Source organism: Anomaloglossus baeobatrachus, chromosome 1 (genome assembly GCF_048569485.1).
Source record: "Anomaloglossus baeobatrachus isolate aAnoBae1 chromosome 1, aAnoBae1.hap1, whole genome shotgun sequence".
NCBI lineage: Eukaryota > Metazoa > Chordata > Amphibia > Anura > Aromobatidae > Anomaloglossus > Anomaloglossus baeobatrachus.
The window spans coordinates 578,580,293-578,604,814 of NC_134353.1; the positions used below are offsets into that span (position 1 = coordinate 578,580,293).

Here is a 24,522-nt window from a genome sequence, read left to right on the forward strand (position 1 = left end):
CATCTGAGAGGGTTTAACAGGTGTGGAACTCCCAATCAATAATTAGTATTTCGGTGACCAATGTTAGTTGTAGTATACATCAATTACAAATGTGCTTGATATGCAATAGCAATACTCTGTTCTGATTGCTTAGTCATATTTGCACTGGCTGCAGCCACCTTTAGATGTGAAATATGTTAAAAACAGGTTTCCACTGATCTACATATGGATCCATTTACATAAAGATCAGATGCCATAATGCAGGACTCAGGGATCTATATGTACTATGGCTGCGGTGTATAGCTATCCCAGCAAAGCTGGCCGTACCTGGTGCTTTTGCCTGCGTTTCCGTTCCTGTTCAATCTTCTGTTGCTTTTCAAGTTTCTCCGTCATACGAGCTTCACGAAGAGTTTGTCGCTTATTCCTCTTGTAGGCCTTGGAGTTGAGGGCGGTCTCAAGTGTAGTATCACGGCGCATGCACGCCACAACCTCCTGTCTCAGCTGAGAAACAGAAAAGATGGAATTCAGGATTTCAAATGCTTGAAATCATTTCAGATACCTATGGAGAGTTATAAAGCACACTAAAGTGCGTGAATGAGCAAATTATAAATACCGTCCACATCATATCTACACTAAATATCTACATACTATTGGCTTTAAAAGAGGACCAGCAACCAGGATTTTCCAATATAGCCTGAAACAAGTACTATACTGGCGCTATCATGCTGATTCTACACATACCTTTAGTTGTGAGATCAGATGTATACTTTCTGAAATACAGGCAAGTAACGTTTGTGAAATACACTTACTTGAATGATTGCAGCTACAGAATATCTAATAGGGGTTGGGTTTTGCTAGTTATTCCCACCCCTGTCTGCTTTCCTGTCCTTCCTCCTCCTGTCTCTGTAATTACATGGGGAAGGAAGGACAGGCAGACAAAGGTGGGAACAAACTAGCAAAACTCGACTCCCCTATTAGATATTCTGTAGCTGCTAGCAATCAAGTAACAATGCATTTCACAAACTTTACTTGCCTGTACTTCAGAAAGTATACATCCAATCTCACAACTAAAGGTATGTTTAGAATGGGCATGATAGTGTCAGTATAGCACTGGCTTCAGTTTATACATGAAAATCCTGGTGGTTGGTTCTCTAAGTTAAAAGATAATAAAAAAATTGAAATCTTGCACTTAACCCCTTCACGACCAACGACTTACAAAATGTGACAGCGCAATTTACATGGCCACGGCGAAGATCACGTCGTTCCCCGCCATTGGCGCCCTGTGACGTGATCACGGGGAGACTATGGTTGCCATGGTAGCAACGGGTCATGTGATGACTCCCGTCGCTATCATGACGATTTCCTGTGCGAGCTGACAGAGCACAGATTCTCCCAGGAATGCTGCATTTCTGCGGATCAGAGCTGTGCAGCTCTGATCAACAGAAATGCACAGGCGATCAGACTGCTGATCCATAAAGTCCACTAGGAGGACAAGTAAAAAAAAAATAAAAAAAAAAAAAAAAATGTAAACTAAAAAAATTTTTTTGAAAAAAATATGGAAAAAACACAAAAATAAAAACTGCAACTCACCCCCCATTGAAAATTAAAAAAATATATTTATATATTATAATTATAATTTTTATATATATATATATATATATATATATATAAACGTATTACAAACACACACACTTGGCATCTCCGCTTTCAGAAATGCCTGATCAAAGTATAAAATTAATCTAATCGATACTTGGCATGGCGAAAACAAAAATTCCAACCACCAAAATTACGGAGGTTTTTTTTGGTTGCCGCAAATTTATTGTTTTTAAATGCAACAACAGACAATCAGAACGTTGCATCAACACAAAAATGGTATAAAAGTCAGCTAAAGATGCAAAAAAATAGACAGCCTCAGAACACGAAAAATGAAACCACTACAAATAGTGGAAAATGGCGCAAAAAAGGGAATTTTGTTTACTTACCGTAAATTCCTTTTCTTCTAGCTCCTATTGGGAGACCCAGACAATTGGGTGTATAGCTTCTGCCTCTGGAGGCCACACAAAGTATTACACTTTAAAAAGTGTAACCCCTCCCCTCTGCCTATACACCCTCCCGTGGACCACGGGCTCCTCAGTTTTGGTGCAAAAGCAGGAAGGAGGAAACTTATAAATTGGTCTAGGGTAAATTCAATCCGAAGGATGTTCGGAGAACTGAAGACCATGAACCAAAAGAACAATTCAACATCAACAACATGTGTTCACAAAAGAACAACCAGCCCAAAGGGCACAGGGGCGGGTGCTGGGTCTCCCAATAGGAGCTAGAAGAAAAGGAATTTACGGTAAGTAAACAAAATTCCCTTTTTCTTTGTCGCTCCATTGGGAGACCCAGACAATTGGGACGTCCAAGAGCAGTCCCTGGGTGGGTAAAAGAATACCTCAATAAAAAGAGCCGAAAACGGCCCCCTCTTACAGGTGGGCAACCGCCGCCTGAAGGACTCGCCTACCTAGACTGGCGTCTGCCGAAGCATAGGTATGCACTTGATAGTGCTTCGTGAAAGTGTGCAGACTAGACCACGTAGCTGCCTGACACACCTGCTGAGCCGTCGCCCGATGCCGCAATGCCCAGGACGCACCTACGGCTCTGGTAGAATGAGCTTTCAGCCCTGAAGGGAGCGGAAGCCCAGAAGAACGGTAGGCCACAAGAATCGGTTCCTTGATCCACCGAGCCAAGGTTGACTTGGAGGCCTGAGAGCCCTTACGCTGGCCAGCGACAAGGACAAAGAGCGCATCTGAACGGCGCAGGGGCGCCGTGCGAGACACGTAGAGCCGGAGTGCTCTCACTAGATCCAAAGAGTGTAAATCCTTTTCACACTGGTGAATTGGATTAGGGCAAAAGGAAGGCAAGGAGATATCCTGATTTAGATGAAAAGGGGATACCACCTTAGGGAGAAATTCCGGGACAGGACGCAGAACCACCTTATCCTGGTGAAAAACCAGGAAGGGGGCTTTGCATGACAGCGCTGCAAGTTCAGACACTCTCCGAAGTGATGTGACTGCCACCAGGAAGGCCACCTTCTGCGAAAGACGGGAGAGACATATCCCGCAGCGGCTCAAAAGGCGGATTTTAAAGAGCCGTCAGGACCTTGTTAAGATCCCAAGGTTCCAACAGACGTTTGTAAGGTGGGACCATGTGGCAGACCCCCTGCAGGAACGTGCGGACCTGCGGAAGCCTGGCTAGACGTTTTTGAAAAAACACGGAGAGCGCCGATACTTGGCCCTTGAGAGAGCCGAGGGACAAACCCTTGTCCATTCCAGATTGTAGGAATAAAAGGAATGTGGGTAAGGCAAACGGCCATGGAGGAAAACCGTTATCAGCGCACCAGGATAGGAAGATTTGCCAAGACCTGTAATAGATCTTGGCGGACGTTTGCTTCCTGGCTTGTCTCATGGTGGCAATGACATCCTGAGATAACCCTGAAGACGCTAGGAGCCAGGACTCAATGGCCACACAGTCAGGTTGAGGGCCACAGAATTCAGATGGAAAAACGGGCCTTGTGACAGCAAGTCTGGGCGGTCTGGAAGTGCCCACGGTTGACCCACCGTGAGATGCCACAGATCCGGATACCACGACCGCCTCGGCCAGTCTGGAGCGACGAGATTGGCGCGACGGCAGTCGGACCTGATCTTGCGTAGTACCCTGGGCAGCATTGCCAGAGGGGGAAACACATAAGGCAGTCGACACTGCGACCAATCCTGGACTAAAGCGTCCGCTGCCAGAGCTCTGTGATCCTGAGACCGTGCCACGAAGGCCGGGACCTTGTTGTTATGTCGTGACGCCATGAGATCGACGTCCGGCGTTCCCCAGCGGCGACAGATCTCTCGAAACACGTCTGGGTGCAGAGACCATTCCCCCGCGTCCATGCCCTGACGACTGAGAAAATCTGCTTCCCAGTTTTCTACGCCCGGGATGTGAACTGCGGAGATGGTGGAGCCTGTGCCTTCCACCCACTGCAGAATCCGCCCGACTTCCTGGAAGGCTTGACGACTGCGAGTGCCGCCTTGGTGGTTGATGTAGGCGACGGCAGTGGCGTTGTCCGACTGGATTCGGATCTGCCTGCCCTCCAGCCACCGATGGAAAGCCAATAGGGCTAGATATACTGCCCTTATCTCCAGGATATTGATCTGAAGGGACGATTCTATCGGAGTCCAGGTTCCTTGAGCCCTGTGGTGGAGAAAAACCGCTCCCCAACCTGACAGGCTCGCGTCCGTGGTGACCACGGCCCAGGTTGGGGGTAGGAAGGATTTTCCCCGAGACAGAGATGTGGGTAGGAGCCACCACTGAAGTGATGTTTTGGTTGCAAGGGAAAGAGAGATGTTCTTGTCGAGGGAAGCCACACTCTTGTCCCATTTGCGAAGAATGTCCCATTGGAGTGGCCGTAGATGGAATTGCGCGAACGGCACTGCCTCCATAGCTGCAACCATCTTCCCCAGGAAGTGCATGAGGCGCCTTAAGGGGTGTGAATGACTCCGAAGAAGGGATTGCACCCCCGCCTGCAGAGATAGCTGTTTGTCCCGCGGTAGCTTGACCAACGCTGGCTGGGTATGAAACTCCATCCCAAGGTAAGTCAGAGATTGGGTCGGTGTCAACTTGGATTTCGGGAAATTGATGATCCACCCGAACTGCTGGAGAGTCGCCAGAGCGACGGTAAGGCTTTGTTGACACGCCACCCGAGAAGGGGCCCTGACTAGGAGATCGTCTAAGTAGGGGATCACCGAGTGGCCCTGAGAGTGCAGGACCACCACGACGGATGCCATGACTTTGGTGAAAACCCGTGGGGCTGTCGCCAGGCCGAAAGGCAATGCCACGAACTGGAGGTGTTCTTCCACGATGGCGAAACGCAGGAAACGTTGATGTTCGGGTGCGATCGGCACATGGAGATAAGCATCCTTGATGTCGATCGATGCTAGGAAGTCTCCTCGTGACATCGAGGCAATGACCAAGCGGAGAGATTCCATCCGAAACCGTCTGGTTCTCACATGTCTGTTGAGTAGCTTGAGGTCCAGAACGGGACGGAATGACCCGTCCTTTTTTGGCACCACGAACAAGTTGGAGTAAAATCCGCGACCACGTTCCTGAAGGGGAACGGGAATCACAACTCCTTCGATCTGTAGAGCGTCCACTGCCTGAAAAAGTGAGTCGGCCTGTGGGGGGGGGGGTGGAGAGGTTTTGAAGAAACGAGCCGTAGGTCGGGAGCTGAACTCTATCCTGTAACCATGAGACAGAATGTCTCTCACCCATCGGTCTTGAACATGTGGCCACCAGGCGTCGCCAAAGCGGGAGAGCCTGCCACCGACCGAGGATGTGGCTAGGTGAGGCCGAGAGTCATGAGGAGGCAGTCTTGGAGGCAGTGCCTCCTGCGGCCTTTTGGGGGCGTGACTTGGACCGCCACGCATAGGAGTTCCTCCGGCCTTTCTCCGGCCGGTTGGACGAAGAGGATTGGGGCTTGGCGGAGGGACGAAAGGACCGAAACCTCGATTGGATTTTTCTCTGCTGAGGTCTCTTAGGTTTGGACTGGGGTAAGGAGGAGTCCTTTCCCGAGGATTCCTTAATAATCTCATCCAATCGTTCGCCAAATAAACGGTCGCCAGAAAAAGGCAAACCAGTTAAGAACCTTTTGGAAGCAGAGTCTGCTTTCCATTCGCGCAGCCACATGGCCCTGCGGACTGCCACGGAGTTAGCAGATGCTACAGCCGTACGGCTAGTGGAGTCCAGGACGGCGTTCATGGCGTAGGACGAAAAAGCTGATGCATGAGAGGTCAAGGAAGAAACATGCGGAGCCGAATTCCGTGTGACAGCATTAATCTCAGTCAGACAAGCCGAGATTGCTTGGAGAGCCCACACAGCCGCAAAGGCCGGGGCGAAAGACGCGCCCGTGGCCTCATAGATAGAGCTCTTGGTGAAGTCTATCTGTCTGTCAGTGGCATCCTTCAGGGATGAGCCATCGGCAACAGACACAACGGACCTAGCCGCCAATCTAGAGACTGGAGGATCCACCTTGGGGGAGTGTGCCCAGCCCTTAACGACTTCAGATGGAAAGGGATAACGCGTGTCAGTGTGCCGTTTAGCAAAGCGCTTGTCCGGGACCGCTCTGGGCTTCTGGACAGCGTCCCTGAAGTTAGAGTGATCAAAAAACGTATTGCGCGTACGTTTGGGGAAACAAAATTGGTGTTTCTCCTGCTGAGAAGCCGACTGTTCTACAGGAGGAGGCGGGGGTGAGAGATCCAACACCTGGTTGATGGACGATATAAGATCATTTACTAAGGTGTCCCCCTCAGGTGTATCAAGGTTAAGGGCGAAGTCAGGGTCGGAGCCCTGAGCTCCCACGTCCGCCTCGTCTTCCTGGGAGTCCTCAAGCTGGGATCCAGAGAAGCGTGAGGAGGCCGGGGAAGAGTCCCAGCGAGGCCGCTTAGCCGGTCTGGGACTGCGGTCCGGGCAGGAGTCCTCTGCCTGAGACCTAGGGGCTAACCTGAGAGCGCGCTGCGGCGCGGACCGAGAAGGGCCTGGAGGAGACAAGCTAACAGGGGCCGGGGTCTGTGAAGGGCCCGGTCTGGACTGCAATGCCTCAAGGAGCTTAGATGACCATTTGTCCATAGACTGTGCAATGGATTGAGAAAGAGACAGAGTTTCTCAGCGAAAGAGGCCAACACCGGTGACTCTGTCCCTGCAGCCTGCTCAGGGGGAGCAGGGGGATCTACATGAGCCGAGGGGCCCACAAGTGCCCGAGGCTCCGGCTGAGCAAGCGTGGCAGGAGTCAAGCATTGCTCACAGTGAGGGTAGGTGGATCCCGCAGGCAACATAGTCCCACAAGAGGTACAGGCCGCGAAAAAAACCTGTGCCTTAGTAGCTTTGCTCCTTGTGGACGACATGCTGTTGTCTCCTAGGAGAGTGACCACTGAGGGTATATGGGAAAAGGGTATACAGTCTGACCGAACAGATATATATATCTATTATATATATATCTGTATCTATTCCGGCACCCTAGGGGGACCAGCACCGGGTGACCGGTGTGGCTTACCGACCGCTAACGAGAGGTGTGTCCTCCAGATTCCCTGTCGTGGATCCCCCGGAGCTGCAGAGCTTTGTCACTGAGAAGCATCCACTGGCAGAATGCCAAAAATGGCCGCCGGAGCTCTCAGGGGAGGAGTGGGGCCGAGGGCGGCGCCAGCAAAGAGCGGGAATCTGGGGTCCCCACAGTGGTCAATGAGGGGGGAGGGAGACATGCAAGATGCTCCAGCCCTCACATCCGACGTCATGTCGGTAATCCCGCCCTTACCCCTGACAGGCAGGCCCGGGGGCGGGATTTTTCACAAGTAGGCCGCGGCGAAGCCGGGGACTAAATTTGAGGCCGCGCCCGACAAGCAGGCACGGTCGGCGTGGAAGTCCGCCGAAAAGACAACGGATTGAACTACCGCGGCTTCCGGGAAGAAGGTGCGACCCTCCCTGTACAGTCCCCCCATGGGGACACAGAGTACCTTCACGTTGCAGGGCCCGGTCCCTGGGGGTGAAGAGGCTCCGGTCCAGCAGGTTCCACCAGGGGCTGCGGATGGAGCACGGTCCCAGCAAATGGATGACCGTTCAGGATCCCACTTCGCCCAGAGCCGCATAAGGGATGGTGAAAGAGTCGGCATGTGGCTCCAGCCTCCGTACCCGCAATGGGTACCTCAACCTTAACAGCACCGCCGACATAGTGGGGTGAGAAGGGAACATGCCGGGGGCCCCATCGGGGTCCTCTTTTCTTCCATCCGACATAACTAGTATGTGAATGCATGAGTGGATGTGTGCCTCCTTCCACACAAAGCATAAAACTGAGGAGCCCGTGGTCCACGGGAGGGTGTATAGGCAGAGGGGAGGGGTTACACTTTTTAAAAGTGTAATACTTTGTGTGGCCTCCAGAGGCAGAAGCTATACACCCAATTGTCTGGGTCTCCCAATGGAGCGACAAAGAAAAGTGCAATTCTTTTTTTGGACAACTTTTGAATTTTTTTTTTTTTTTTTTAACTTATTACTACATTTTCTGGCGTATAAGACGACCCCAGCTTTTCCAGTTAAAATAAAGAATTTGGGATATATTGTATATTCTCGAGTATAAGCTGACCAGAGTAATGTGCCCATTGTTTAGTAATGTCCCCATCAGTAATGTCCCCATTGTTTAGTAATGTCCCCATCAGTAATGTCCCCATTGTTTAGTAATGTCCCCTGCAGTGATGTGCCCATTGTTTAGTAACTTCCTCCTGCGGATTCCCTTCTTGACCCCTATTATGCTGCTGTTTACACAAAAAAAAAAATTAATGATACTCACCTGTCCGGACTACAAGAAACAGCTGGAAGCACTGTGGGAATGGAGGCATTCCCGCGGTGCTTCCAGCTGTTTCTTGTAGTCCGCAGGCACACCGACCCCTCCGTGAAAGCGTCTGATGCACGGAGCAGTTGCTGCAGGATGTAGTCATGGCTTTACTGCAGTTGAATGCTTTACGGCGCCACAAAGCATTCAACTGCAGTAAATCCATGACGACATCCTGCAGCGACCGCTCCGTGCACCGGACACCATCACTGAGGGGTCTGTGTGCCTGCGGTCTAGAAGAAGCAGCTGGAGGCACTGCGGGAACAGAGGACAGGTGAGAATATATTTTAAATATGCGTAAACTTCAGTACAGCCATGATGGCACCGCGCACCGCTGTATAAGACGACCCCCGACTTTTCAGAAAAGTTTCAGGGGTTAAACAGTTTTCTTATACGCCGGAAAATACGGTAGATAAATGTATACATGTTTGGTATCTATGATCTCGAACCGGCCTGAGCCATCATACTGACACGTTTTACCATACAGTGAACACTGAATAAAATATCCAAAAAACAATTGCACTTTTTTTGCACTTTCACGCACTTGAAATTTTCAACTTTTACAGTACACTATGTGGTAAAACTAATGGTTTCATTCAAAAGTACTACTCATCCAGCGAAAAACAAGCCCTTATATGGCAAGGTTGACAAAAAAAAAAAATTAAAAAAAAAATGTCTCAGTAGAAAGGGAGCAAAAACAAAAAAAAAAAAAAAAAAACCACAATCACCTGCGGTTGAAGGGGCTAAGGTGCATATCTCAAAACATTACTAATTTTGAAAAAAAAAAAAAAAAAGCCGCAATATTTTTGAAGATTGAGTGGTTTTAAAATCGCACCCTCAAACTTCTCAATCCAGTGTTTTCATCTTTGCAGCAGACAAAAAGTTTACACCTTGCAATATTTGTTCCTATTAATTTGTTCCTATTAATTTAATTTATTTTAGTAATGAAAAATTTTCTGAAGAGTATATATTAAAAATAAAGCAAAAGCTGTAGTCACCTGACGCTGGAAGTTTAGAAGTCTAAGAGCTTTTAATTCCACTGTAGCTTTAGTTCGCAGATCTGGTGGCAGAGAACCTGGTAAGTTTTCTAGTTCCTGGATTCGATGGGCAATACGGGCCTGTAGTCTGAACACAAATAAAGGAAAATTAGGTAATTAACACATCGGATAGTTAGAATTTTTTTCACCTATTTTGAATACTATAGTATATTCTATAGTGCATCAAACTGACAAAGGAAATATAGTGTTGACATAGGAGCAAAATAGGACAAAATATAAATTGGAAACAATTGACATCCACTTGCAGCATGTATCAGACACTGGCTGTATGAGGTCAGGTATGTATGACTCAAATGCTGAGGCATTTCAGAGAAAAACAAAAGAGGTGGTTCAGTAGTTCGTTTTCATAGGCACATCAATATGTTGAGAAACAAGGCTTCTCTCAAATACCTTGTGTTGCCAATAGTGCCTGTGAGTGACACTATTGTGCTCTGCTCATCACCTTCGTGTGATTTCCCCCCCCCCCTCCCCCAACCCCGGGCTCTGTGACCTCGGATGTCTGGTCAACAGGAATTTAACATGACATCACCGCGGCCAGCAGTCTTCCAGAGTGACTGGGCTGGTGTGGGCGGGGTTTCACCACTCGTCACAGCCCAGCATCGCTCCTACTTGCGGCACTGCAGTGAAGCATGAAGCAGGGAGATACTGGGCTATGATGCTGGGCTGTGATGAGCGGTGAAACGCCGCCCACAGCACAGTCACTCAGTAAGATTGGTGTCTGCCATGGTGAGATCACGTCAACTTACAGTTGATATGACATCACCGGACATCAGATGTCACGGAGCCCAGGGGAAGGGGGTCACGCGAAGGGATGAGCGGAGCACAATAGTGTCGGTCACAGGCACTACTGCCAACACAAGGTATTTGAGAGAAACATTATTTCTAAACATAATATAAAATGTGCCTATGAATACCAACTAGTGAAGCACCTCTTTAAAAGCTGGCCGAGCACCAAGCTACGCAGGTGACTAGCAGGCAGGTGCTCAGGGCAGGACCTCAATGCCGGCTTGTGTGCGTGACATAGGACGCCCATCCGACCAGTCTGGGTAAGTGATTTTTACATTCTACACAGCGGCCTGTTATATACGGCATGTTAGAATGCTGTATATAAGAGCCCACTGGTGGTGGTGGCCGCAGCTTATTGTCACCAAATCTGGTGACAGGTTCCCTTTAAAAGGAGGTTACCTTGGGTTACTTTGTAATCTTGAGAAATATTACAAACCATGCTCTTGTAGCGATCTTTGTTGATTGACCTCCATAGGGGAGGGTAATAATGGACTTGAATTTCCTTCGCTTGTAGACAATCTGAGTCGCTAAACTCTTTACAGATGGTTTTGTAACCTTTTCCAGCCTAAGGCTATGTGCGCACTTACCGGATTTTGCGCGGATTTGCTGCATGTTTCGCTGCAGAAAATGTTCATAACATCTCTGCAGTGAATCACCAGCAAATCCTATGGAGAAAAAAAATCCTGTGCGCACTGGGCGGAATTTGACAGCTGCATGTTTTGCTGCGGAAATCCCGCAGCAAAAACAAGTGCATGTCACTTCTTTTCCGCACATCGCTGTGGGATTTCACTCCATTGACTCAATGTTAATCATGAAATCCCGCAGGGAATAACGCAGGCAGCAAATTCTGTGCGGTTCACTGCGTTTTCCTGCGTTATTCCCTGCGGTATTTCGCGGTTTACCTCCGGTAATGTGCATCGCCTGTCTGCGGTTTGCAGGGAAGTGATGTCATTACAGGAAGAGGAAGCCGTGCAGAGAGTAAACACACACAGATCACACTCACAGACATAGAACACAGACACAGACACATAGAACACACATAGAAAGAAAACGGAAATCTAGAAAAAAAAAAAAAAAAGAACGTGGGCTCCGCTGCATATTCACCTTCCAGCCGAGGTAAGCACACAGCGGCGGCCCGGTATTCTCAGGCTGGGGAGGGAGAGGGGCAGGGGTAATGTCCCCCGCCTCACTCCCCCTCCCGCAGCCGAGAATATCAGCCGCAGCTGCCCCGGCACTGTCGCATACATATATGCGGCAGCACCGGCGTGTCCTCGGCTCTTCTTGCCACCGTGTAGCAGTGGTAGCAAGGTAATACAAGGGGTTAATGGTGATGGGGGACCACCGCCATTAACCCCAGGCTTGATCATGGCAGCGTCTATGTGACAGCTGACATGATCAACCCGTAAGTAAAGTGAATAAAACACACACACACAGAAAAATCCTTTATTTTAAATAAAACCAACAAGCCTCGTTCACCATTTTATTAACCCCTCCCAAACAAAGCTCCGGCGTAATCCACACAGCTCCGGCTCCAACGTCCTGCACTGCTTCCATCCAGCCGCGACTGTCACAGACACAGCGCTGAATGAAAGCAGCAGACAGCAGAGGTAATTACCGGTCATTTCCCACGGACGGTAATGTGAACTCACTGCCGACCGTGGGAAATGTAGCGATCTGTCCTCTATCCCTCTATCTATCTCTCTCTCTCTATCTATTCTTCTGTCTATCTACTATCAGAATTAAATGTATTTTTTTTTTTTTTTTCTTCAATGTGCTTTATTGCATTGAATGCAATAAAGCACATCCCAACCCGCACGCGGCAAAACCGCGGCAATACCGCGAACAATACCGCGGTAAAACCGCAGCAAACCGCATGCGGTTTTCGGGTGCGGTTTCCCGCGGTTTTTTACCGCGGGTGCGGTAATCTTTGAGAGCATGCGGAATTTACGCAAGGAAATTTCATTTCCCAGTGCGCACAGAGCCTAATGAGTTGCAAAATATTTTTGATTCATACGTTTGATTTGGTTGTCTTTATCTACTTCGCAATTTTGTGAAAATCTGATGTAGTTTCAGGTCAAAATTTAAGCATAAATATTGAAGATTTTGAAGGGTTCACAAACTTTGAAGCATCACTGTACAGTGGTCCATACCGCCAGCCCTACCTTATCAACCATTGCATGGAGATAGACCACACCTCTATCCATACCTATGGAAATTAATCAGCCAAGCACAATATTTGTTCCCAGTTTTAACTAATTCATTTGTTAGTGAATAAATAAAGGAAAAGCATGAAAATGCATCATTTATGCTGATCCGCAGAAATTCCAAACCCTTAACGTACACACAGAGCAGCAAATACAGCGGATTTCAGTCAGTAGTTACTGCTAAAAAGCCTTGGTGTCCCGTATAAATAATTAAAATATACCACACTGGTTTACAGAATACCTAGCAATATACTGTATTCTAGTGCATCAGCGGGGTCATAAGACCACATAGGAGATATTTCTTCTTAAAAACATTCACATCTCCTGAAGGATTCATAAACCTCTTCACTAGACCTGAAAAATATCCCCAGTCTGTAAAACAAGTCTGCTTCTTGCTGGAATAGTAACCCCTCTTGATTTACTGTTCAATCTCTATGAAAAACCTGCCTGACCTAATTCTAATTCAATTTTTTGTACTCTGGAGGAGAGAAAATGAGTCTCATGCAGTGTTGCAGAATTACATCTTTGCGGTTTGGGGTATTTTAAAGCTTCAAATCTCCTTAGGAGACAATCTGACCACCTTTTTGTGATGTATTTATAGAACAAGAAGGTAGGGAGTTTAAAACACAAGAGTGCAGAGAGACTGACCCGAGCCAGCGCCATGTCCAGGACTACAACGGCACACCTTTATATGTTAGGGGAAGAGCAGATGCTATTCCTCCTCTAGCAGGAGGGTAAATAGAGGGATCAGAGTGAAAAGGACGCAGGGAACAACACATACGCCAATAACAGAGCCCATCAACTTCTACAGCTGCCCACCATATTCCGGTAAATATACTGAACTCCACAAATGCCTGGGACAGTCAATGTTGCTGCTGCTCGCCTCCAAGCCATTGTAATATTTTAAAGGAAAGTGCTTTTTATCGAGCAATTTGGATTTTTCAAGTAATTCCTTTTTTGATTAAAGCAAAATTTGAGCCATCTCAGCTCAATCTGAATTCTTGTCATTAGAAGTCTTCACATATTGCAAAATTATATAAAATGGCATTGGTTAATCATCATAAATGGCATGCAGATATTATTGAAGGAGGTGCATAGGACTAAGGCTTCTTTCACACATCCGGTTTGAGCACTGCGGCTCAATCCGGCTGTGAAACCTATGCAACGGATGCATCCTTTGCATAAGTTTTTTACATGTGGCCCGTCCGGTTTTTGAAGCTTGCGGCAGGCTACCGAGCATGCGCAGTGGCAAAAACCGCATGCGGCGGCCGGATGCGGTTTTTGCCGCATCGCGCCGCATCCGGCATCCATAGGGATGCATTGAGAAAAGTGCCGCATCGGCCGGATGCAACGCGATGCGTTTTTTTTTGCCGCACAAAAAAACGTGCCAGGCAACGTTCCATCCCGCCGCCGCATCGGCTAAATCTGCCGCATGTGGCAAAAACCGGACCGAACGCAAGGCCATGCGGCACAATGCGGCACTAATTAAAGTCTATGCAGGAAAAACGCAACCGGCAGCAAAAAAAACGCTTGCGTTTTTCCTGCAAAGTGCCGAATTGTGCCGCATAGCAAAAAACGGAGGTGTGAAAGCAGCCTAAGCTACATGAAGGCAGCATTCTCTCTGCAGAGGAAGCCTCAGTGACACCAGCTGTTCCACCAGGGATTAGAAGGCAAACTTGTGGCTGAATCTCAAGTCTGCTCCTGATGTAAAAAGGGGTGGTCTTTGTAAAACAAACCCTTCAAGAAAGTTGAAGAATTCTTGGAGTATTTATTCTGTTACTTTATTCAAAGCAAAAGGAATAACAAGTTCAGAAGAGAGAACCAGGTATACAACACACAGTAAGGCTGCGCATACATCAGCGGTATTCTGCCGCAATGCTGGATCCGGCACAAATGCGCTACAGTGCAATACAGTTCAATGGAATCGCGGCTGCATGGGACCTGATCTTGCTGCGATTCCATTTAACTGTATTGCACTGTAGCGCATTTGTGACGGATCCGGCATTGCAGCAGAATACCGCTGATGTGAAACCCGCTTAAGGCTGAATTGAGACCATATCTTTCCTGCTCTGAACCTGACAGCCTCATGAACATATATGAAGATGCCAAGTTTGGGAGAAAAGACCTGCAGGCAGTCTATACGCCAACCATCGTGCACAGGTGTCTCAATTCAGCCTAACACCTTTGGAGCCATTTCCTACACGTTTGACGGGTCACTTTTATTTTTTCTTTTATTGCTATAAAAAAATGTGCCTTTAAGAAAAAGTGAATATTTGGCTTCCAGAAGAGCAGAATATTGAAATTTGGTCTTGTTAGTTATTCTTCCAGTCAGCCAGATAGCTCAAATGTTACCTGTCATTAGGTGAAAAAAAAAAAAAAAAGGTGGCAATGACCTTTAGTAAAAGGCTGAAGTACATGTTCCTGAATCTTTACCTCTTTTTCACTGCATAAGAGTGCAGCCTAATTAGCACTGCACTTGGCCCTGTATACTGCTGACGCATAGCAGCTCTTCATTGTGGTAAGTGTGCGTATATACACCGAGGTGCAGACGTGCCATCTGCTGACACAAAGGATGGCAGGTGCTGCCAGGGAGCATGGAAATGTTGGAGGCACAAGAAAAGGTGGACTTCAAGGAAAAGATTTCTAGAAAACACAACAACTTTTCTGCTAACCTAGAATAGACAGTAAGCCTGTGTGGCCCTGCTGCGTCTTTGCATGTCAATTCGGAGTTTTTTTCCTGCGTCTTATCTAATCCACTGCCGTGCTCATGCTTGATCACTACAGGGGATTATATATCAGTCTGTGCTGCACTCGCAGCACTGATACCACCTCACACGCCATGCATCCAGCATATGTGGGTGAAGCAATGCGTACCTCAGTAACCCAGGGTAGTCATAGTGATGACCCAGGGTTGCCATGGTAGCAATTCGGTCCCTGTGATCACATTACAGGGACCCGATCGCCAGGGAGAAGTAAGCGATTCCTCTCCTTGCCTCCTGAATGCTGCGATCAAAGGCAGACTGCAATCACGACTGATTGCAGCATTTAGGGGGTTAAACTGTCGGGAGTGGCACGAGCACCGCTCCCAGCAGTGAGAACCGGGTCTCAGATAGAACATCAGCTGGAGACCTGGCGGTGATCCCGGGGGTACAGCGCAGGAACCCCCGCAATCGCCATGAGGTAAAAATGCATTTAAAAAGGGAACCTGTCACCACTTTTTTGGCGTATAAGCTGCGGCCACCATCACCGGGCTCTTATATACAGCATTCTTACATGCTGTATATAAGAGCCCAGGCCGAGGGTAGAACATAAAAAACATTTTATACAATCAAAGAGCGCCTGCTCAGGATCTGAATGCCAGCGAGTGTGGATAACGTCTGACCAGTCATGCACCGTGGCTAGAGAAGGAGCACAAAGATTGACAAAAGAGGCGGCGCTGGCGCCGGACAACTGAGCAGGTGCACTTTGATCTGCCCTGAGCATGTAGTGCGCATGCGCAGGACCGGCGAGTGTCTGTGACGTAGACGCGTCATGCACACAGGCTTCAGAAAGAGGACGAAGATGGCCAAAAGAGGAGGTGCCGGCAATGGAGAACGGAGACGCCCATATGGCCAACCACGAGACCGTTAGGCAAGTATTATAAAGAGTTTTTTATGTTCTACACAGCGGCCCGGTGGTGGTGGCGGCAGCTTATAGGGCAAAAAAAAACTGGTGACCGGTTCCCTTTAAAAACCCCCAAAGCAAAAAAAAATAAAATAAAATAAACGTGAGAAAGCAATTAAAACAGTGGGTGTTTTTTTTTTCTGCTGCATTTTTCCTGCTGAAACATGCACTTGTGTGCAGAGAATTTGCACACAAATCTGCTACATGGGCACATATCGTAAAAGATCTCTTTTCATCCATTGTATTCCTGTTTGTATGCATTTTCCAGGTGGAATATACAAACAGCATAGCAGGACCTGCACACTGTAATCTTTATAGACCTCTTGTCTACAAGGCAAGCATGCCTTCTCCTTTGGATTAAATGAAACAATACTTAAATAAAAATATCCCCTTAGGTGTGGCTATAGTGCATCAGGGGATAGCTCAGTCTGTAGGAATAGGGTAGGTTAATGGATTCCTGCATGCACACTGTGCGGGGGAAACGGTCAAAGCTATTATTAGAGTGCTGATGTTATGTGGACTTGTGCCCCTTAAAGATCATTACACATAATTAGCCCCAGGGGGGCAGTTCTATCTCTAGGCCTCCCGCCAGCACAAAAGACAATGACACATGTCCCACACCACAGGAAGCAACTGCTGCTTATTATGAAACTTTTTCAATGCCCACTCCCACACTATTGAGTCACCCTCTATTTCTCTGCTTTGTGACAGTAGAACTACCACTTCAAATACAATATATATAGTATAAAGCAAAACATTACAGAACATTGTTTCTTATTTTGGCCACAAAAATCATAAGCTGCAGCATAAGGAAAATGCAAATAACTACCGTGCATTAGTGATGCTGGCTGATAAATGGGTAAAATGTATGTATGGCTACAGAGGGAGGGGAGAGAGGCAGCTCGTCTGACAGCAGGAGTCAGCCTTTTCTTCCCAAGTAGCCAGGCAACAACAGATTCTCAGCAAAACATCCAAAAAAAAAAAATAGGTGCACGGACTACATGGCTCCTAAGATTGGCCATCTGTTCCCAAAACTAACAGCACTGTACTAACATTACTGTACACCAGGAACTGCAAGACCCTCCAGACTGCCCTAAGGCAATAAAACCGGTCAGGGCAAAAGGGCAAGAAATTCATTGCCGGGTAGAATAAAAACACCATACCAAGGAACGTTGAAAGGGTTTTTCCTAAGTATAGAGATTTAAAAGTCTAGCAGATAAATATTTTTCTATCGATGTACCCTTCCCCTAATTGTTTAAAAGGGAAACAAACAATCACCAGGATTTTCGTATAGAAGCTAAAGTCAGTGCTATACTGGCACTATTAGGCTGATTCTCTACATATCTTTACTGGTCAGCTCGGATGTAGAGGTTTTGAAATCCAACAAAGTAAAGTTTATAAAATCATCAGCTTCTTGAGTGACAGCAGCTGAGGATCAGATAATATCTGGGGGGTATGCATAGTTATCCCCTCCCTGTTAGAATTTGTATAAGTATTATACAATCGATTTATTTTTTCACTAGCAGGACCTGTGTGAGGTCATACCCATGTGACCAGAAGGGGCGGGGCCTCAGCCAACAAAGCTGATACCAGGAAGCAACATTTTTCTGTTGCTTCTATAACCTCAGCTCCCTGATGAAGCCAGACATGGACAATACCAATCTGATAATATTGTAGGACTTCTGTCCACTTGTTCATAGGATCTGGTTCACAGCCAGATACATGACTTAATATTAGGTTGCTCTATTTGCCACTATTTTAGATTGATCTGTTGAAATGTATATTTGAGAATAAAAGTTAAGTTTTATTAATCTTTAGTTAGGGTACCTCTACTTGCCCTTCCGGCAAATTGTATTCATTCACAGAGGGCTCCAAGCCCTAGGTTGGATTCGAGCACAGAAACCAAATGTTAAAGGCGAAATTGTTAGCCACGGAACCAATATGCTACCCAGGCTCAGGAATGGTGCCAAAATGGGAAACAACCCGTTATTGCAAATGCTTCAGAGACTTTACCGAACCTGGGAGAGCCAAGCGATAGTACCTGAGGCCTGTGTTAACAACATCTATTTAGATGGGCTAGATTCGTGAGAGCGGCCTAAGGATTCTTGAACAAGGCTTAAGTTAAAGACTCCAAACCCAGTGAAGGGGCCACAATAAACACAAGGATATTTATTGCTGTGACATAAAGAAGGGAATTTTGTTTACTTACCGTAAATTCCTTTTCTTCTAGCTCCTATTGGGAGACCCAGACAATTGGGTGTATAGCTTCTGCCTCTGGAGGCCACACAAAGTATTACACTTTAAAAAGTGTAACCCCTCCCCTCTGCCTATACACCCTCCCGTGGACCACGGGCTCCTCAGTTTTGGTGCAAAAGCAGGAAGGAGAAACTTATAAATTGGTCTAGGGTAAATTCAATCCGAAGGATGTTCGGAGAACTGAAGACCATGAACCAAAAGAACAATTCAACATGAACAACATGTGTACACAAAAGAACAACCAGCCCGAAGGGTACAGGGGCGGGTGCTGGGTCTCCCAATAGGAGCTAGAAGAAAAGGAATTTACGGTAAGTAAACAAAATTCCCTTCTTCTTTGTCGCTCCATTGGGAGACCCAGACAATTGGGACGTCCAAGAGCAGTCCCTGGGTGGGTAAAAGAATACCTCGATAAAAAGAGCTGAAAAACGGCCCCCTCTTACAGGTGGGCAACCGCCGCCTGAAGGACTCGCCTACCTAGACTGGCGTCTGCCGAAGCATAGGTATGCACTTGATAGTGCTTCGTGAAAGTGTGCAGACTAGACCACGTAGCTGCCTGACACACCTGCTGAGCCGTAGCCCGATGCCGCAATGCCCAGGACGCACCCACGGCTCTGGTAGAATGGGCTTTCAGCCCTGAAGGAAGCGGAAGCCCAGAAGAACGGTAGGCCTCGAGAATCGGTTCCTTGATCCACCGAGCTAAGGTTGACTTGGAAACCTGAGAGCCCTTACGCTGGCCAGCGACAAGGACAAAGAGCGCATCTGAACGACGCAGGGGCGCCGTGCGAGACACGTAGAGCCGGAGTGCTCTCACAAGATCTAAAGAGTGCAAATCCTTTTCACACTGGTGAATTGGATTAGGGCAAAATGAAGGCAAGGAGATATCCTGATTGAGATGAAAAGGGAATACCACCTTAGGGAGAAATTCCGGGACAGGACGCAGAACCACCTTATCCTGGTGAAACACCAGGAAGGGGGCTCTGCATGACAGCGCTGCGAGCTCAGACACTCTCCGAAGTGATGTGACTGCCACTAGGAAGGCCACCTTCTGCGAAAGACGTGATAGAGAGACATCCCGCAGCGGCTCGAAAGGTGGTTCTTGAAGAGCCGTCAGAACCCTGTTAAGATCCCAGGGTTCCAGCGGACGTTTGTAAGGTGGGACCATGTGGCAAACTCCCTGCAGGAACGTGCGGACCTGCGGAAGCCTGGCTAGACGCTTTTGAAAAAACACGGAGAGCGCCGATACTTGGCCCTTGAGAGAGCCGAGTGACAAACCCTTGTCCATTCCAGATTGAAGGAATGAAAGAAAAGTGGGTAAGGCAAACGGCCATGGGGGAAAACCGTTATTAGCGCACCAGGATAGGAAGATTTGCCAAGACCTGTAATAGATCTTGGCGGACGTTGGCTTCCTGGCCTGTCTCATGGTGGCAATGACATCCTGAGAAAACCCTGAAGACGCTAGGAGCCAGGACTCAATGGCCACACAGTCAGGTTGAGGGCCACAGAATTCAGATGGAAAAACGGGCCTTGTGACAGCAAGTCTGGGCGGTCTGGAAGCGCCCACGGTTGACCCACCGTGAGATGCCACAGATCCGGATACCATGACCGCCTCGGCCAGTCTGGAGCGACGAGAATGGCGCGACGGCAGTCGGACCTGATCTTGCGTAGCACTCTGGGCAGCATTGCCAGAGGGAAGCCGCACTCTTGTCCCATTGGCGGAGAATGTCCCATTGGAGTGGCCGAAGATGGAATTGCGCGAACGGGACTGCCTCTATAGCTGCCACCATCTTCCCCAGGAAGTGCATGAGGCGCCTTAAGGGGTGTGACTGACTCCGAAGAAGTGATTGCACCCCTGCCTGCAGAGAAAGCTGTTTGTCGCTCGGAAGCTTGACTAATGCTTGCTGGGTATGAAACTCCATCCCAAGGTACGTCAGTGAGTGGGTCGGTGTCAACTTGGATTTCGGGAAGTTGATAATCCACCCGAACCGCTGGAGAGTCGCCAGAGCGACGGATAGACTTTGTTGACACGCCACCCGAGACGGGGCCCTGACTAGGAGATCGTCCAAGTAGGGGGATCACCGAGTGGCCCTGAGAATGCAGGACCGCCACAACGGATGCCATGACTTTGGTGAAAGCCCGTGGGGCTGTCGCCAAGCCGAAGGGCAATGCCACGAACTGAAGGTGTTCGTCCCCGATGGCGAAACGCAGGAAACGATGTTCGGGTGCGATCGGTACATGGAGATAAGCATCTTTGATGTCGATCGATGCTAGGAAGTCTCCTTGTGACATCGAGGCGATGACCGAGCGGAGAGATTCCATCCGAAACCGTCTGGTTCTCACATGTCTGTTGAGTAGCTTGAGGTCCAGAACGGGACGGAATGACCCGTCCTTTTTTGGCACCACGAACAAGTTGGAGTAAAATCCGCGACCACGTTCCTGAAGGGGAACGGGGATCACAACTCCTTCCATCTTTAGAGCGTCCACTGCCTGAAAAAGTGCGTCGGCCTGAGTGGGGGGCAGAGAGGTTCTGAAGAAACGAGCCGCAGGACGAGAGCTGAACTCCATCCTGTAACCATGAGACAATGTCTCTCACCCATCGGTCTTGAACATGTGGCCACCAGGCGTCGCCAAAGCGGGAGAGCCTGCCACCGACCGAGGATGCGGCTAGGGGAGGCCGAGAGTCATGAGGAGGCCGTCTTGGAGGCAGTGCCTCCTGCGGCCTTTTGCGGGCGTGACTTGGATCGCCACGCATAGGAGTTCCTCTGGCCTTTCTCCGGCCTGTTGGACGAAGAGGATTGGGACTTGGCGGAGGGACGAAAGGACCGAAACCTCGATTGGATTTTTCTCTGTTGAGGTCTCTTAGGTTTGGCCTGGGGTAAGGAGGAATCCTTTCCTTTGGATTCCTTAATAATCTCATCCAATCGTTCGCCAAACAAACGGTCGCCAGAAAAGGCAAACCGGTTAAGAACCTCTTGGAAGCCGAGTCTGCCTTCCATTCGCGCAGCCACATGGCCCTGCGGACTGCCACGGAGTTAGCAGATGCTACCGCCGTACGGCAAGCGGAGTCCAGGACGGCGTTCATGGCGTAGGACGAAAAGGCTGACGCCTGAGAGGTCAAGGACGCAACTTGCGGAGCAGAATTCCGTGTGACAGCATTAATCTCAGTCAGACAAGCCGAGATTGCTTGGAGTGCCCACACGGCTGCAAAGGCCGGGGCGAAAGACGCGCCCGTGGCCTCATAGATGGACTTCACCAGGAGCTCTGTCTGTCAGTGGCATCCTTCAGGGATGAGCCATCTGCAACAGACACCACGGACCTAGCCACCAATCTGGAGACTGGAGGATCCACCTTGGGACAGTGAGCCCAACTCTTAACGACTTCAGATGGGAAGGGGTAACGCGTGTCAGTGAGGCGTTTAGCAAAGCGCTTGTCCGCGACCGCTCTGGGTTTCTGGACAGCATCCCTGAAGTTAGAGTGATCAAAAAACGTATTGCGCGTACGTTTGGGGAACCGAAACTGGTGTTTCTCCTGCTGAGACGCCGACTCCTCTACAGGAGGAGGCGGGGGAGAGAGATCCAACACCTGGTTTATGGACGAGATAAGATCATTTACTAAGGCGTCCCCCTTAGGTGTATCAAGGTTAAGGGCGACGTCAGGGTCAGAGCCCTGAGCTGCCACGTCCGCCTCGTCTTCCAGGGAGTCCTCAAGCTGGGATCCCGAGCAGCGAGAGGAAGTCGGGGAAGAGTCCCAGCGAGCCCGCTTAGCCGGTCTAGGACTGCGGTCCGGGCAGGAGTCCTCCGCCTGAGACCGAGAGGCCAACCTGGGAGCGCGCTGCGGCGCGGACCGAGAGGGGCCTGGAGGCGACGAGCTAACAGGGGCCGGGGCCTGTGAAAGGTCCGGTCTGGACTGCAAAGCCTCAAGCAGCTTAGAAGACCATTTGTCCATAGACAGTGCAATGGATTGAGAAAGAGACTCAGAGAGTTTCTCAGCAAAAGAGGCCAACTCTGTCCCTGCAGCCTGCCCAGGGGGAGCAGGGGGGTCTACATGAGCCGAGGGGCCCACCAGTGCCCGAGGCTCCGGCTGAGCAAGTGAGGCAGGAGTCGAGCATTGCTCACAGTGAGGGTAGGTGGAACCCGCAGGTAATATAGCCCCACAAGAGGTACAGGCCGCGAAAAAACCTGTGCCTTAGCAGCTTTGCTCCTTGTGGACGACATGCTGTTGTCTCCTAGGAGAGTGACCACTGAGGGTATATGGGAAGGGGTATACAGCCCGACCGAACAGATAGATAGATAGATAGATAGATAGATAGATAGATAGATAGATAGATATTCCGGCACCCTAGGGGGACCAGCACCGGGTGACCGGTGTGGCTTACCGACCGCTAACGAGCGGAGTGTGTCCTCCAGATTCCCTGCCTTGGATCCCCCGGCGCTGCAGAGCTGTTCACTGAGAATCCTCCACCGGCAGAATGCCAGAAAATGGCTGCCGGAGCTCTCAGGGGAGGAGTGGAGCCGTGGGCGGCGCCAGCAAAGAGCGGGAATCTGGGGTCCCCACAGTGATCAGTGAGGGGGGAGGAAGACATGCAGGATGCTCCAGCCCTCACATCCGACGTCATGTCGGTAATCCCGCCCTTACCCCTGACAGGCAGGCCCGGGGGCGGGATTTTCGCGACTAGGCCGCGGTGAAGCCGGGGACTAAATTTGAGGCCGCGCCCGACAAGCAGGCACGGTCGGCGCGGAAGTCCACCGGCCTCCTCAATTCAGTAACTGCCGCGGCTTCCGGGAAGAAGGTGCGCTCCCTGCACAGTCCCCTATGGGGACACAGAGTACCTTTGAGTTGCAGGGCACGATCCCTAAGGTTGAAGAGGCTCCGGTCCGGCAGGTTCCCACAGGGGCTGCGGATGGAGCACGGTCCCAGCAAATGGATGACCGCTTAGGATCCCACTTCTCCCAGAGCCGCATAAGGGATGGTGAAGGAGACGGCATGTGGCTCCAGCCTCTGTACCCGCAATGGGTACTTCAACCTTAACAACACCGCCAACATAGTGGGGTGAGAAGGGAACATGCCGGGGGCCCCGTGGGGGCCCTCTTTTCTTCCAACCGACATAACTAAGTATGAGAATGCATGAGTGGATGTGTGCCTCCTTCCACACAAAGCATAAAACTGAGGAGCCCGTGATCCACGGGAGGGTGTATAGGCAGAGGGGAGGGGTTACACTTTTTAAAGTGTAATACTTTGTGTGGCCTCCAGAGGCAGAAGCTATACACCCAATTGTCTGGGTCTCCCAATGGAGCGACAAAGAAATAGGATGTAATGAAGCAGTTGCGAATGCTGATTGGGAGGAAGACTAGAGGGATCACAGAGCAGTGGGGGAAGGATGTGGGTTAATGAAGAAGCAGAAGAGCACTTCACAGAATCTAGGAGAAAGCAAGCGGAGGTCTCAAAGTCCAAGGCTACAAGTGTGTTCTCAAAAGCTGTTGTGCAGCATAGGTAGAGCAGGCTACCAAAGGTTGGGCATCACCGACTCACAAGTAAGTGGAAAGTGCCCAAAAGATATAAATGAGTAACAGTGGCCAGTGGAGGTGAAAGGGGCCCAGAAGAGTCCCCCACATGGACAGTTTCCCCACCCAAAAACATGCTAGCACACCAAACATGTGTGACGGTGTCCCCTAAGAACCTGTGGCTGAGAAGAGCTCAGGAAGAAGGAATGCCCCAGCAAAATAAAACTTAGGGAGAGTTCCAGCTCTAAATATAAATACTATCCTTGTGAGATTAATAAGGAGGCGGTACAAGGGAATACAAAAACTCACATGTCCTGTATATTTGGGCACACACAAGGACATACCCATGCCTCACAAAGTTAGTGGGAACATTGACATTTTGATGCAGATCAAGCTATGGGTAACTAAAAGAAACTGGGTACCCGGGGAAGTTATACAAGTGTTGTGATTACTCGGAGGCTCCTCGGACTTTAGAGAAAATCTGGGGAGCATCCACACCAAAGCTGACCAAGAGGAAAAAGTAAAAGAGGCATAAAAAGAAACAAAAATATCAGACAAAAAATGTGATAGACTTGAAAATAAGGCGGTACAGCCTCTTACAGACACTATGCTAAAAATTAGCTGCCTAGTGTCTGAGGAGAAAATATAGTAGACCATGAAGGGCAAACAATTTTTTT

General features: G+C 49.1%; 1 protein-coding gene across 7 annotated transcripts in view; it reads right to left on the reverse strand.

The window, feature by feature from the left end:
* SMARCA2 (SWI/SNF related BAF chromatin remodeling complex subunit ATPase 2) overlaps positions 1 to 24,522 on the reverse strand; it is a 382,091-nt gene that overhangs the window by 239,011 nt on the left and 118,558 nt on the right. For all 7 annotated transcript variants that reach the window (XM_075317706.1, XM_075317698.1, XM_075317689.1 and 4 more), the window contains exons 7-8: positions 9,379 to 9,505; positions 307 to 480 (exon numbers count right to left, since the gene is read on the reverse strand). In XM_075317706.1, coding sequence (XP_075173821.1) covers positions 307 to 480; positions 9,379 to 9,505 — 301 coding nt within the window. The remainder of the gene's footprint in view (positions 1 to 306; positions 481 to 9,378; positions 9,506 to 24,522) is intronic.